Below are 13,828 nucleotides of genomic sequence, written 5' to 3'. Positions count from 1 at the left end.
ATGTAGGTCTTCCTATTGTGATCTGTTAAAACAAGGAGTGGGTCACTTAGCAGTCCCTTGAGGACAGTCTCATACTATCTTTTAGGATATTTTTAATGGGCTTCCTGGGAAGAAGGGAACAACAATAGCGTTTGATAGCCTCATGAACTTTTGTGGAATTATCAAAACACTGAAAATGGCCTTGATTGAGCCCTTTAAAACGGAACCATTTTATTTATTTTTCAAAGGTTTAAAAAAACAAAACTTTTATTTAAAAAGGCTGAAACTGAAGTGATTGTATACTAATGTAACAGGTAAGTTGTATAAGGAAATTCCACTTTTTATATTATCCAAGAGCTGGATTACATTCTGTGTGCTTTGCTTTTTCTTCAGACCTCTTAACTTCAGACTGGAGTTGAGCAGAAATGTTACTGCTTTCCTCTGGAAAAAACTGATTGGGAACTAAGTCTCTCAACCATCCCCAGAGGACAGGCATATGCGATGAAGATATAACAGACATTTTGTAGAAGCAGCCAGCCAGTCCCCAAAGCTTCCTATTGGCTATAATGCCTACTCAGTTTTCCACCACTGTCACTTTTCACCCCAGGGCAAACTCACAGCTCAGAAAATAACTTTGTCATAGTGATCAGACTGGGGTGATATGGAACATATCACAGCATTAATTTTAATTATACAGCATTAATCTTAATGAACTTTTTGTTTCTTAAGGCAATGAATTTCCAAGGGAGATTGAAATATCTTCATGGACAGAACAAGAAAGGGAAAGATGGATCAATACTTCCACCTCAGTTGGCTTTGTTTGCAATAGCTACTCCGCTGCAGCCACCATCCATACTTGAAATCCGAACCAAAAATTTCATCTTTAGAACCAAACACAAACTCGACTTCACACCTACTGGTTGTGATGCCAAGTAAGTGAAACTTTTTCGGGTTTATTTTACCAAGTGTGTATTTTATTGCAGTAAGTCTGTCTTACATATATATTTTCCATATGGTATAGTTTATAACCTTGTTTATTATCATAGTAGCTAGGATTAGTTCATAGTTTGTAGCATAGCCTTTTAAAATAATTTCATCACATTCACAGATCATTTATTTTATATCTTACAGTATTGCCACAATTTCTGAATTATAGATGATGTGTTTATATTAATAAGATTCAGTATCCATTTATTGCTGGCTTGTTTTACATTGTACAAAGTTTGACTTTTAGCCCTGGAAGTTCAGTAACCAAAGTATGTTTCTGCTTTTCTTCTTCCTAGTATGAGAATGCATACAGGTTTGAGAAACCCTGCCCCTCCAAATGGAGTAAAAGTATTCTAGAATATAATTAAAGATTTTGTATTTCATCTATATAATCTACTCTGTTAGACTCATCTTTAGTGATTATTCTCCTGAATGAAGACCATGAAAATTATCTGAAACTGAAATTTGCAGACATATGCAAAAGGAGCAATTATAGAAATGTGTTCGTCTCTGCCTGCTAGTGTGAAATTCTGAATGTCAACATAGTGCAGAAAATAACTAATTTATGTAGGTGACTTCATTTGTGTTAAATTTTAATTTTGTTATTATTTTCCCTTTAAACAGAGGAAAACTTGTTTTAGGCTACACTGAAGCAGAACTGAGCATGAGAGGATCAGGATACCAGTTTATTCATGCTGCTGATATGCTCTATTGTGCTGAGTACCACATCCGAAGTAAGTTGTAGTTTCTTATGAACTTGACTGAGAAAATACCTTAAAGTCTAGGACTTGTTTCAGGTTATTACTGATATAAAAGTGTTTAAGGAAACTATCTGGATTAGCTTCTACTCAGTATCACACAACTGTGAGTAACTGGAGTTACATTCTTAATTCATTAGCTGCCACACAGTAATGGAGTAGCTTAATTACTCTGAAAATGGCCATTTTGTCTCATCAATTTATTTCATAACTTTGTTAATATAGTGAAAGTGTTAGTTGCTCAGTCGTGTCTGCCTCTTTGCAACCCCACAGACTGTAGCCCACCAGGCTCCTCTTCATGGAATTCTCCAGGCAAGAATACTGGAGTGGGTTGCCATTCCCTTCTCCAGGGGGTCTTCCTGACCCAGAGATTGAACCTGTGTCTGTTGCATTGCAGCCGATCCTTTACCATCTGAGCCACCATGGAAGCCCAAATTATACTTTAACATTGTATAGTAAAATATTAGACTGTAGGACATGTTCCCTTTTAAAAATGAAAACAATTTCCCCCCCAAACTATACTTAGTCCCTATAGTTTCACATATTACTTGAATTGTCTGACTTAATCTTTCCTTGAATAATTTTAGTCTGAAACAGGAAAAAACAGCAATGCTGAAGAACTGTCTTGATGCATTTTAATATACTGTACTTGGAAGTCATCAGTGTATTTATCATCTTTGGTGATACATGAATTACATCCAGAAATATTACAGAGATTTTCTTTACTGTGTTGATTTTAGATTTGCTCATGTAATTTTGTTTGTTGGTTTGTTTTAGTGATTAAGACTGGAGAGAGTGGCATGATAGTGTTCAGGCTTCTTACGAAAGACAACCGATGGGCTTGGGTGCAGTCAAACGCACGCTTAGTTTATAGAAATGGAAGACCAGATTACATCATCGCAACCCAGAGGCCTCTAACGTAAGCACAAAGACCTGGGCTGTTTCATGTTTTGTTTTGTTTTTCTTTTTAACACTTTGCTTTAGAAATCCTCTTACATGAAAACCTTAAAGTAAATTCTAGGAGAATTTACACTGGAAATAAACACTGAAAAGATACTATGTGTAGAGAGAAGCATAGGTTAAGTTAAAGACACTGAGAAATCAGAGTTAACCAACTTTCTTGAACAACTATGGATGTAGAGCTATTGAAGAGAATAATTAACAAAAACTCCAAGGGTTCATCCTGGGTATCTGAAAGTAAGGTGAAAAGCCAGGGCCGTCTGTTAAAATAAAACCATAACAGTGCTTTATTTAGCATATGTTTGGTAATAAGCAGGCAGTGATTCTTAAGTTTCTCATATGTTCTAGAAGTGAGTATGTTGTCAAATATTCACATTGCACACATTTTCTCTACTCTGGAGAATTGATTTGTGTATGTGGCTTTGAGGGTAAGGATCAGAATTAGTCGTTTTCCCTTATATGGACATTTAATCAACTAGTAACATTTATTCAAAAGATGATTTTTTTGAAAAGACCACCTTTTCCTCACTGCACTACATTTCAATCAGAGGATTGTATCTGTGATTCTGCTTCTCGGTTCCATTGGTCAAGTTGGCTGTTTTTATTCCAAAGCACATTGTCTGTCTTAACTATTCTGTATCTTGATATGCCTTGATATCTTTATGCCCACCATCTTGTTTGTTCAGAATTTTTGTTCTCCTTGGATAGAGTCTTGGCCTCTTCTTTACCCTTTATATTTCCATATATATTTAGAAATCAGTTGCCAATTCCTATGGGAAAAATCTGTTGAGATTTTTAACGGGACTATACTGAAATTATAGTTCCTTTTGGAAAAATTAACATCTTTATATTGAATATGGCGGTCCATGTGTACGTACCCGTGTTTTCATCTTAATAATGGGCTGTATTGTTCTTACCTGAGTCTTATACATATTTTAATTTTATTCCTAGATATGTTCTATGATGTTGTTTTAATTGGTGTGCATATATATTATATATAATATATAGAAATAGTTGAGTTTTTAATATTGGTGTTTTGTATCTAGTGACCTTACTTCAACTCACTGATTAATTCTAATAAGATGTCTGTAGACTTTGAAGGTTTTCTAATATGTCCTATGTAGTTTGCAAATAATTTTTTTCTTTTAACCTTTAGACTTAGTTTTGGTCTTTAACTTCTTCCATTGTACTGGCTAGGCCCTCAGTAGAATGCAATGGAAATAATGATAATTCAGTTTGGTATTATTCCCAACTTTAAGGGAAAAAGACTTCAAATACTTGATCATTTCATATGATATTTGTAAGTACTGGGTTTATTGTTTCAGGTTTAAAAGCATCCCTTTCTTTAGTTTACCAGAATATCATCATCATGAGTGGTTGTTGAATTTTTACACCGAATACTTACTTCACATTCATCAAATTTACACCAAATACTTACTTCACATTCATCAACATCATGATTTTTCTCCTTTATGCTCTTATTTTCTTTCTGTTCTATAAGTTCTGTACTCATATAATTTTAAGAAATATTTTCTGGTATTAGGAATTTGTGCCCTGTCTTAGTCACTATTCCTAGAAGGCCATTAATTTTATTATCCTTCTCAAGGAGTCAGCTTTTGTTTTATTGATTTTCTTCCCATTATACATTTGTTACCTATTTATGTCTGTTCGTTATTATTTCCTTCCTTTTACTCGTCTTGGGTATAATTTGAATTTCTTTCCACCTTTTTCTTTTTTAATGTATTTGGTTAAGGTATTAGTTTTTCTTTAAGTATGATTTTAACCACAGTCCTTTGTCTTTATCATTCGGTTGAAAGTATGTGCTAGTATTTATTTTGACTTGTTTATTCAGGAATTATTTAGAAACATAAGTGTTATGTACTGTTCAATACTAGGGGATTTTCTAGTTGTCTTTTTGTTACTTTAAATTTAATTCCACTGAGGTTAGACAATAGCCTGAAGGAATTCAGTCCTTTGAAATTTGTTGTGGCTTATTTTATAATCTAGTGTATGGTCAGTGTTGATAAAATAGCCTACATACGCTTGTCAAGACTACACGTTCTTTTGTATGTATAGTATTCTTTACATATCAGTGGTCTAGTTTGTTTTGTTCATGTTTTTATACATTTGCTATTTTTGTTTGCTTGTTCTATCAGTTATTAAGAGGTTGTTAGACCCATTTGGAGCTCTTTACCTAATACCAGCATTCAATTTTACACATATACACACTACATAGTATATATGAAACTATGACATTGATTTCATGCCTTAACCTAACTTATGAATTCTTTTCCCATGCAAAAAATTTTAATTTTCATATGTCAGTCTTCCTTTAGAGCTTTATATTTCAGCATGCCTCACTTGTATATTTGGATCTGTATTCCATTCAGAATTTATTTTTTCAGGTAGGGACGGAATCTGAGAGTGAAATTTTTGGACAAATTCTATCTAAATTTAACAATTTTAAGTACTCGTCATCAGAAAGATTTCTCTCAAGTTTATGTTCACCTCTAGCAAACTTAACTACTGTGTATTTTGCATGCTAGTTTTTCTTTAATTTATTATTTTGGAAATATTTAGGATACACCTTTTTCTAATACATGCAAACTTTCTTGTGCCCAACTGTAGAGATGAAGAAGGAATGGAGCACTTAAACAAGCGCAATATGAAGTTGCCATTTATGTTTACCACTGGAGACGCCATTTTATATGAGATAAGCAACCCTTTTCCTTCCGTAATGGATCCCTTACCAATAAAGACTAAAAATGGTGCTGGTGGAAAAGAGTCAACCACCACATCCGCTCTAAGTAAGGATTCCCTCAACCCCAGTTCCCTCCTGAATGCCATGATGCAACAAGACGAGGCTATTTATCTCTATCCTGCTTCAACTAGTACACCGTTTGAAAGGAATTTTTTCAGTGACTCTCTGAATGAGTGCAGTAACTGGCAAAACAATGTTGTACCCATGGGGAGTGACAGTATCCTGAAACATGAGCAGATCAGCCAGTCTCAGGACATGAACCCAACTCTCTCTGGAGATCATACCGGGCTCTTTGCAGATAACAGAAACAGTGACTTGTACAACATTATGAAACACCTAGGCATTGATTTTGAAGACATCCAACACATGCAGCAGAATGAGGAATTTTTCAGAACGGACTTTTCCGGTGAAGATGACTTCAGAGATATTGACTTAACAGATGAAATTCTGACCTACGTTGAAGACTCTTTAAATAAGCCTGCCTTCGGGTGTTCAGGGTACCCTCAGCAGCCATCCATGGCTCTGAACCCTAGCTGTATGGTCCAGGAGCAGCTCCAGTCAGACCAGCAGCAGCTGCAGCCCCATGAGAGGCACACAACAGTGGAGCTGCAGCAGCAACTGTGTCAGAAAATGAAGCACATGCAAGTTAACAGCATGTTCGCAAACTGGAACGCTAACCAATCTGTGCCTTTGAATTGTCCTCAGCAAGACCTCCAGCAGTACGTCTTTGCAGACTTACCTGGGACTAGTCAGGAGTTTCCCTACAAACCTGAGCTTGATCCTATGCCTTACCCCCAGAACTTGATTCCCTATAGTCAGCCTGGGTTGCCACCGCAACCTCAGGGTGCACAGTTAGACTTTCCCATGGGCGATTTTGAACCAGCCCCGTACCCTACCACTGCTTCTAATTTAGAAGATTTTGTCTCATGTTTACAAGTTCCTGAAAACCAACAGCATGGACTCAATCCACAGTCGGCCATGGTAGCTCCTCAGACGTGTTACGCCGGGGCTGTTTCAATGTACCAGTGCCAGCCAGACCCTCAGCACAGCCAGCTGGCTCAGATGCAGTACAACCCAACCACACCAGGCTCACAGGCATTTGTAAACAAGGTAAGTATGGTCTCAAACTGAGTAAGTCCTTTCAAATGCCTCTTCATACATTATGCTGCTGCTAAGTCACGTCAGTCGTGTCCGACTCTGTGCGACCCCATAGACTGCAGCCCACCAGGCTCCTCTGTCCCTGGGATTCTCCAGGCAAGAACACTGGAGTGGGTTGCCATTTCCTTCTCCAATGCATGAAATAAATACATTATAAACAGATGTAAATTATGAGTTTTCTGTCAGTGACTGATTTTAACCTTTTATCTGTAGCGTGTATGGGAGAACATCTCTAATTTGACTATTTTGTGTAAGCTGGTACTTTTACGTTACTAATACAAGTATATAATATTTAAAAGAAATAAAGGATGAAAGCACTATGAATACATCCACAAAAGTAAAATTACCAAATTAGTTAAAAGTACACGATTTAGAATAATGTTGATTTTTAAAAAATCTGACCTTTTAAACATGCTGACTTAGAAAGCTTTAAGGTTTTAAAAATAGTTTTTTCAAAGCTCATTTTTTTTTTAACTGACATAGTTGATTTACATTTTCAGGTATATAACACAGTGACTCAGTATTTTTATAGATTATACTCATTATTATTAAATGTTGATTCTCTTCCTGTTGAAATTGGGTTAAAACCAGTATCGATGTGTTTCCTTCAAATACTTTTGTCCTAGGTGATCTCTGGTAAAAGTCCTAGGCTCCTCAGTGTTCTATCTTCATTTTATCCTTCAAGGTAAAATAGTTTTTTCCCTGGTATCTTAAGAAAAATAAGAAAGATAACTTATCTGGCTTTCTATCATGAGACTCAAGCTGGATGGTTTTAAATGTGTCATTCAGACCCTTCTACCAACATGGTAACTTAAAGTGCTTCCTAATGATTGCTGCTCTTTATGACCACCCAGGAATGTCTTATGCTTGCCTTTATGCTTTTCCATTAGAAAATATGATGTCACCTGTGGGTTTTTCATGGCCTCTATTGTATTAAAATTTCTTTGTTTTCCCACTCTTCTTTTGAGTACTTTTGTCATGAAAGGATGTTGAAAATTCTTTTTCTGCTATAATTATAATCATGTGTTTATTTTTCCATTTGTTTTTTAAATGTAGAGTGTTACATTAATCAGTTTTTATATAATAAACCATCCTTAAATTCTGGCAAAAAAAAAAAAATACTGAGTTCATGCTGTGTATTTTAGTTGTGAAGCAAATCCCAATAAGACTGTAATAATAGTTTATAAATGTCATTTGCAGCTTTCTCATTAATTGGTTTTTTTTCTGATATTATTTTTTATACACTTGGTTTGTTTGATTACATATGAGTTTTTCCCTAGAAAAAGACTGTGAAAACTTTTCTTATCCTCATTCCTGACATTGTTCAGTTATATTAAAATTTAACAATGAGGAGTTACAGTCTATCTCATAACATTGCTGCAGAATAAGCACAGGTAGGTAACTTGTAAACTGTAGAGAAGTGAATTTTGTAAAATTATATTCTGAAGAGGGCCTGTATTAGCACCAGTTCCTTACAGTGTGTTCTTTCCCGCTGTTTTGTGTTACTTCCTTATGAACAGTAAGAATTCTGGACCTATATATTCCCCCAAGGAATTACTGGACTTCCCTGGTGGCTCAGACAGTGAAGAATCCGCCTGCAGTCAGCAGACCTGGGTTCAATCCCTGGGTTGGGAAGATCTTCTGGAGAAGGGAATGGCTATCCACTCCAGTATTCTGGCCTGGAGAATTCCATGAACAGAGTTGCCTAGAGGGTTACAGTCCATGGGGTTGCAAAGACTTGGAAATGACTGAGCAACTTTAAAAAAAAAGGAGTTATTAAATCTAAAAAAAGTTGGAACTCCATCTGTGGCTCACATTATATTTCTGTTGACTAGCACTGCTCTAGGCAGTCTTTTCAGGTGACGCTAGTGGTAAAGAACCCGCCTGCCAATGCAGGAGACATAAGAGACACAGGTTCGATCCCTGGGTTGGGAATATACCCTGGAGAAGGAAATGGCAGCCCACTCCGGTATTCTTGCCTGGGAAATCCCATGGACAGAGGAGCCTGGTGGGCTAGGATCCCAAAGGGTAGGACATGACTGAAGTGACTTAGCACACAGTCTCTTTAAAGACAGTTGCTGATGTGCATTGTATTGAGTGATGAAAGTAACTTATCCAAAACCTACCTTTTGCTGGGCGATTATTACCTTCCCTTTGAAAACTTGATAAAGTTTAGAAGGACAGAAACCTCATGTTACATAGGCTTTAGAAAGGTAAATTTCATTTGAAGCAATTGAAGGTATGATTATAGTCCATTACTTTCACTAATTATACTAAGATTCAAAAAGTTCTGTAATCTATAAAAACCTACAGAACTATTAGGAATTATTCAGGTCAGTCGCTCACACGTGTCCAACTCTTTGCAACCCCATGGACTGCAGCACGCCAGGATTCCCTGTTCATCACCAACTAATTATTAGTAACAGGAATTATTCCTGTAATTCCACAGAACTGTGTGTCTCAGGGTCTTCCCCTCCCTCCTTTTTTTCCAGTAGCACTTACGGAAATGAGACTAAATTTCATTGTTAAAAGGCAAGAGCAAGCACTTTACTTTGGTAATTTTTATTTCCACAGTTAGGACAATAATTTTAGTAGTACTTTAAAAGCATATTATGCCAAATATCAAAATGAATCCGCCACAATTTGTAAAGTTTAAAAATAAAATAAAATTCAAAAAACAAGAAAAAAAAAAGCATATTATGAATAAAATTGGTTCTAGAAATCATACCCATGGTATATAGTATATAAGACATATTAAGAAACCTCTTGCAAATCATAACTTGCCTCTTTTCAGAAAGTTCTGGGTTATCTGTAATCCAGTGTAGTAATCTTGAAGGTAGTTTACTGATACCTAAAACTTACTGAGATACAATCTGGTCAAAGCAGACTTACTTATGACAGAGAATAGTACCTGTGGTTCGTGACTGGTACTTTCTGATCCAGTGGTTCCTGCCCAAACCAAAGGCATTTCATTGATCAAATAGTCAATGTATGGAGTGCCACATCTGAAGTGAGACAATATCACTCACCTATACTATCTAATGGAGAAACTGAAAGATTGTAAGTGCAACTAATACCTGTGTTCAATATGACTTCACTGAATGAGTTACAATAACAACTCGGAGGATAAAGATTTTAGAACTACATTTTCACATATCTAATGGCTTAATATATATGAAGGATCTGTTCTAATTAGTTGCTGTTTGCAGTTTCAGAACGGAGCAATTTTAAATGAAACGTATCCAGCTGAATTAAATAGCATGCGTAACACTGAGCCTGCCACCCGTCTTCACCCATCAGAAGCCAGACCTTACCCTGATTTGACATCCAGTGGATTCCTGTAATTCCAAGCCCACTCCTCACCTTGGTTTTTGAGTAGTTTGTGAAGCATCACAGAGTAATAAGACTGTCCTTGTTGGATGTCAGCAAGTTCACATGGAGGCATTGATGTACATGTTATTTTTACTGTTATAAAAACATTAAAATCTGGTTTGTAATAAGAGGAGTTAATCACCTATGCTACCATCATTAGAATAGTATGCTGTCACAAAGGAGCGAAATACCATCTCCAGTTTACAGTATTCTGAAATAATACCACAGAATATACAGAACTTTTTCAGGGAGATATTATGACACTTTTAAATATGAAAAAATGTTCTCTGGTGGAATTACTTCCATCAGATTAAATCAAATACTTTGAGTTTTGAACTTGTAGATTATTAGTGTACCAAATACGAACTATTTCCTTTTACTTTTAGCTTCTGCTTTTATCTCAGAGGTTAAAACAAGTGGTTTGGTGCTTGTATAAAAAGATAATCTCAGTCTGCTCCTCCCTCCTTGGTAATGTAAGTGCCTCACACTTTTTCTACCTATAACACTGTAGGGAGTATATTTTTGTAAAATATATATTTACATAAAATATACTTTTTAAAATTAATACCATTCTGCACACAAATATTATTGGTATTTCTTAAATTCAGTCATTTTTTATTAATCTAGGCATGTTTCAACTGCACTACTCACCCACTTTCTTCAGGTAAAGAGCAAATAATGGTTGAAAAGAGAAATATTACTTACTCTAGTTGTTTCTAGATTTTAATGTCGCCGTGTGCCTTACGTTGAAAAATTTTGGAAGTGGAAATATCTTCCTAAATTTTTTTTTAGTTATTGTAAGAGAGCAGCACTAAAATTTCAAGAGTTTTCAAAAGTAAGAGATATATCACCATTTAGCTTTACTAAAATCTCCACCTTAATAGTTGAATGTTGCCCTGTAAAGAATCTGCTGTTAAATGCAACCCTGAGTATTAACTTAAAATGAAGAGAAGCAGCTTTATTTTTAGCTCTTTAATAAGTACAGCACCCATTTCAATATGTATAAATTCTTTAAAAACTGTTTTAGAGCTGTAATCCTTTAAAATGTAGTATGTTGACTTTATAAATTTCACTTCTTAGTACAGTGGAAACTATTTGTTTTTCTCATATTTGAGGAGTGTTAAGATTGAATATAGCAATGTTTGGTGCAAAGTATTGGTATAAGTGAAAAAAATGGTGCATTGTATAGTTTATAATGAACAACAATATTTGTAAAATGTTTTCAGTCTTTCATTTAAAAATAGTGCATACCTTATTTATGCACATAAATAACTTGTTCGGGTCTTAACATATTTTATCACTGTGTCTTTTAAGAAAGCAAATTAATCAGACCACTAATAACTTTACCATCCTTGGGTGACTTAAAAGTGCCACCATCTGACTTTCTTTTACTTAAATAGGACAGCTGAAAGGCATAGACATGTTTTGCATGTATTATATAAAAACAATGAAATCCCAAACTGAAATGTAGTATTAAAATACATTTCTTTTTTTAGTAAATCAGTGTATATAAAAGTGACTTTAGACACAACAGCTAAGTCAGTTTTATGCATTTTCCAACAGAATTTTGAACCTGGACAATGAATTCAAGTGTTGAAAAAAATAAATTTGTCTAAAACATTTCATAATTTGTTTGTAGCAGGAGGAATCACTAAAGATTTAGACCAGATTAATATTCCACTTTTACATTGAAACCTTTCATGAAAAGTCTTCATCTAAATCATTTTTGTTAGTCTCTTCCACATGTTACTGGATGAACTGTTTAGTGGGGGAAAAACAGGCTTCTAAACTGTATGTGAATATGATGACGATCAAGTATACACTTAAAAATTTAAAGCAATATTGTATATTTTTATCTATATAAAGTAACTAAAATTTACCTAATAATAAAATCACATTAAACCCAATACACCTTTGTCTGTATTGCTAAGTGCCAAAGGAAGAATCTTTGTGTAATGCTATATTGAGGGATTTATTTTTCGATGACGTGCACTTCTAAGGATGTGGCTGTTTCTACTCTGATCTTTTTCCTATGCCAGGTTGTTCCTCCAGTACCTGAAGATTTATCAGTGTTCCAGTGTATTACGCATAGCTTTTATTCATTACTCTGCACAATCTAGTGTTTTTCAGTATTACTAAATTTTAGGTAAATGTTTTCATGGGTGTTTCCTCCTTCAAGATGTTACTGCTTACATATGCCATGCATACATTTTTGTTTAAAATATGATTTATAGTATCCTTATCAAAAATTGTATACAATAATTTATGGTAATAAAATAATCACCAAGTATCAATAGTATGTTTTAACACAAATTAATTTTGGTCCACATAAAGGAAATGAGCACTTATAGTATAGTATTATAATTATGTCAGATGAAGGCAATCTATAATATTTAAGGATAGGTTATGTCAGTAATTCCTAAACTTCTTACGAAGTTCTGCTCCCCTGGATATTTTGGGCTTTACTGGAATATAAAAAAAGACTTCAAGGAAACTCATAGATTAAAATGCTTCTGCAATGGACTGTTCTTTTAAACCTTGCACAATCAGTGTTATAGTTTAGTGGTGGTAGTATTAATTCCATTTTAATAGTATTTTAAGAATATTTATGAAAAAAATTTTAAACAACCCATGTTCTATTTTCGGCTTAGATAAGAAAAGTTATTGCCCAAACTTATGTCTTTATCAAATATAAATGGCATGTTAAGCCTTTGGTATTACATTCATAACTATTAAACACTCACCTTGAATTCTGCAGTTGGCATTATTTGAAGAAAAATTCCTGAGAAAAAGTTTTCATTCTCAGTAACAATTGTTTACATTAATTTTACACTTATTCATCATAACAACTTGATAGTAACATAGCAAATTCCCATTACACCTGAGTCTGAACATTTGAGAAAGACTAACACTGTCTTTTGTCTGAAAAGTGCATAATGTATTCAGTTTCAAATATTTGATCTCAAAGAACCAAGAAAAAAACCCACATAATCATATTCCTGATGCCTGCTTTCATTTAGTCAGTTGGTTTCCTTCCGCATGAATGACTTCAACTTGCCCCCCTGTTATCAAGCCTATCAGACACTGACCAGGGATGTTATTAAGCTACTCACCAGACTAAGGAATATTGCTCTAAGCTTTTTCCCAATGTCTCCAGAGGACCATGCTTCCAATTCCACTAATAACTGAAACTTTCAAAACCCCACAGCACACCCTAAGTGACTATGTACTTTGACCCCGGCAGTACCATTGGCCTCTGCTCTTAAGCCAACCTCCAGTGAGGGAGAAGGAGGACATCCCTTGCCTTCAAGATTAAACACCCTTCCTAATGCCAGCCTCCCACTCCAACCCTCCCTCAACCCTCACCCACCCCCTTGGGAATGACAAGTCTCTTCTCTTATGTCCATGAGGAGGGTTAGCAGATGTAAGCTATTACATATGGAATGGATAAACAAGGTCCTACTGTATAGCAGAGAACTGTATTCAGTATGATAAACTATAATAGAAAAGATTATTTTTAAAATGTATGTGTATGTACAACTGAATCACTTTGTACAACAGAAATTAACATTGTAAACCACTGTATTTTCCTCTTCCAGAATCTTTTCTCTCTCCTATAAGCTTACCTGTGTACAGGTCATCCTCTATCCTGGAAAAAATGTTACTTAATTCTGCATCCCTTTCCTTATCACTTCTTTGCCTCCTTTCTCATAAAACAGTGTCGAGCTCCTGAAATCTTGTTTTCCTCCCATTATGTTGCTCTGTTGAAGTTCACTTAACTTCCTTCTTACCATAGGCTGGTTCTCTGTGGCCCTGCAGCCAAATATATTGTAGCCTCAATGAATGTCTTTCC

General features: G+C 35.2%; 1 protein-coding gene and 1 non-coding gene across 2 annotated transcripts in view; one reads left to right on the top strand and one right to left on the bottom strand.

The window, feature by feature from the left end:
* AHR (aryl hydrocarbon receptor) overlaps window positions 1–12,265 on the top strand; it is a 52,550-nt gene extending 40,285 nt beyond the window's left edge. The window contains exons 7-11 of the mRNA XM_005892993.3: window positions 709–911; window positions 1,591–1,700; window positions 2,502–2,643; window positions 5,313–6,555; window positions 9,813–12,265. Coding sequence (XP_005893055.3) covers window positions 709–911; window positions 1,591–1,700; window positions 2,502–2,643; window positions 5,313–6,555; window positions 9,813–9,947 — 1,833 coding nt within the window. The 3' untranslated portion in view covers window positions 9,948–12,265. The remainder of the gene's footprint in view (window positions 1–708; window positions 912–1,590; window positions 1,701–2,501; window positions 2,644–5,312; window positions 6,556–9,812) is intronic.
* On the bottom strand, window positions 595–660 carry LOC138987661 (small nucleolar RNA SNORD31). Its single transcript, XR_011464045.1, has one exon. It is a non-coding gene; the product is annotated as a small nucleolar RNA SNORD31 (small nucleolar RNA).
* Window positions 12,266–13,828: the final 1,563 nt, after the last annotated feature.

This window comes from Bos mutus, chromosome 4 (assembly GCF_027580195.1).
Source record: "Bos mutus isolate GX-2022 chromosome 4, NWIPB_WYAK_1.1, whole genome shotgun sequence".
NCBI classification, from domain to species: domain Eukaryota; kingdom Metazoa; phylum Chordata; class Mammalia; order Artiodactyla; family Bovidae; genus Bos; species Bos mutus.
The sequence above is the reverse complement of the archived record's forward strand: the minus strand, read 5'-3'. Positions and strand labels throughout refer to the sequence as shown.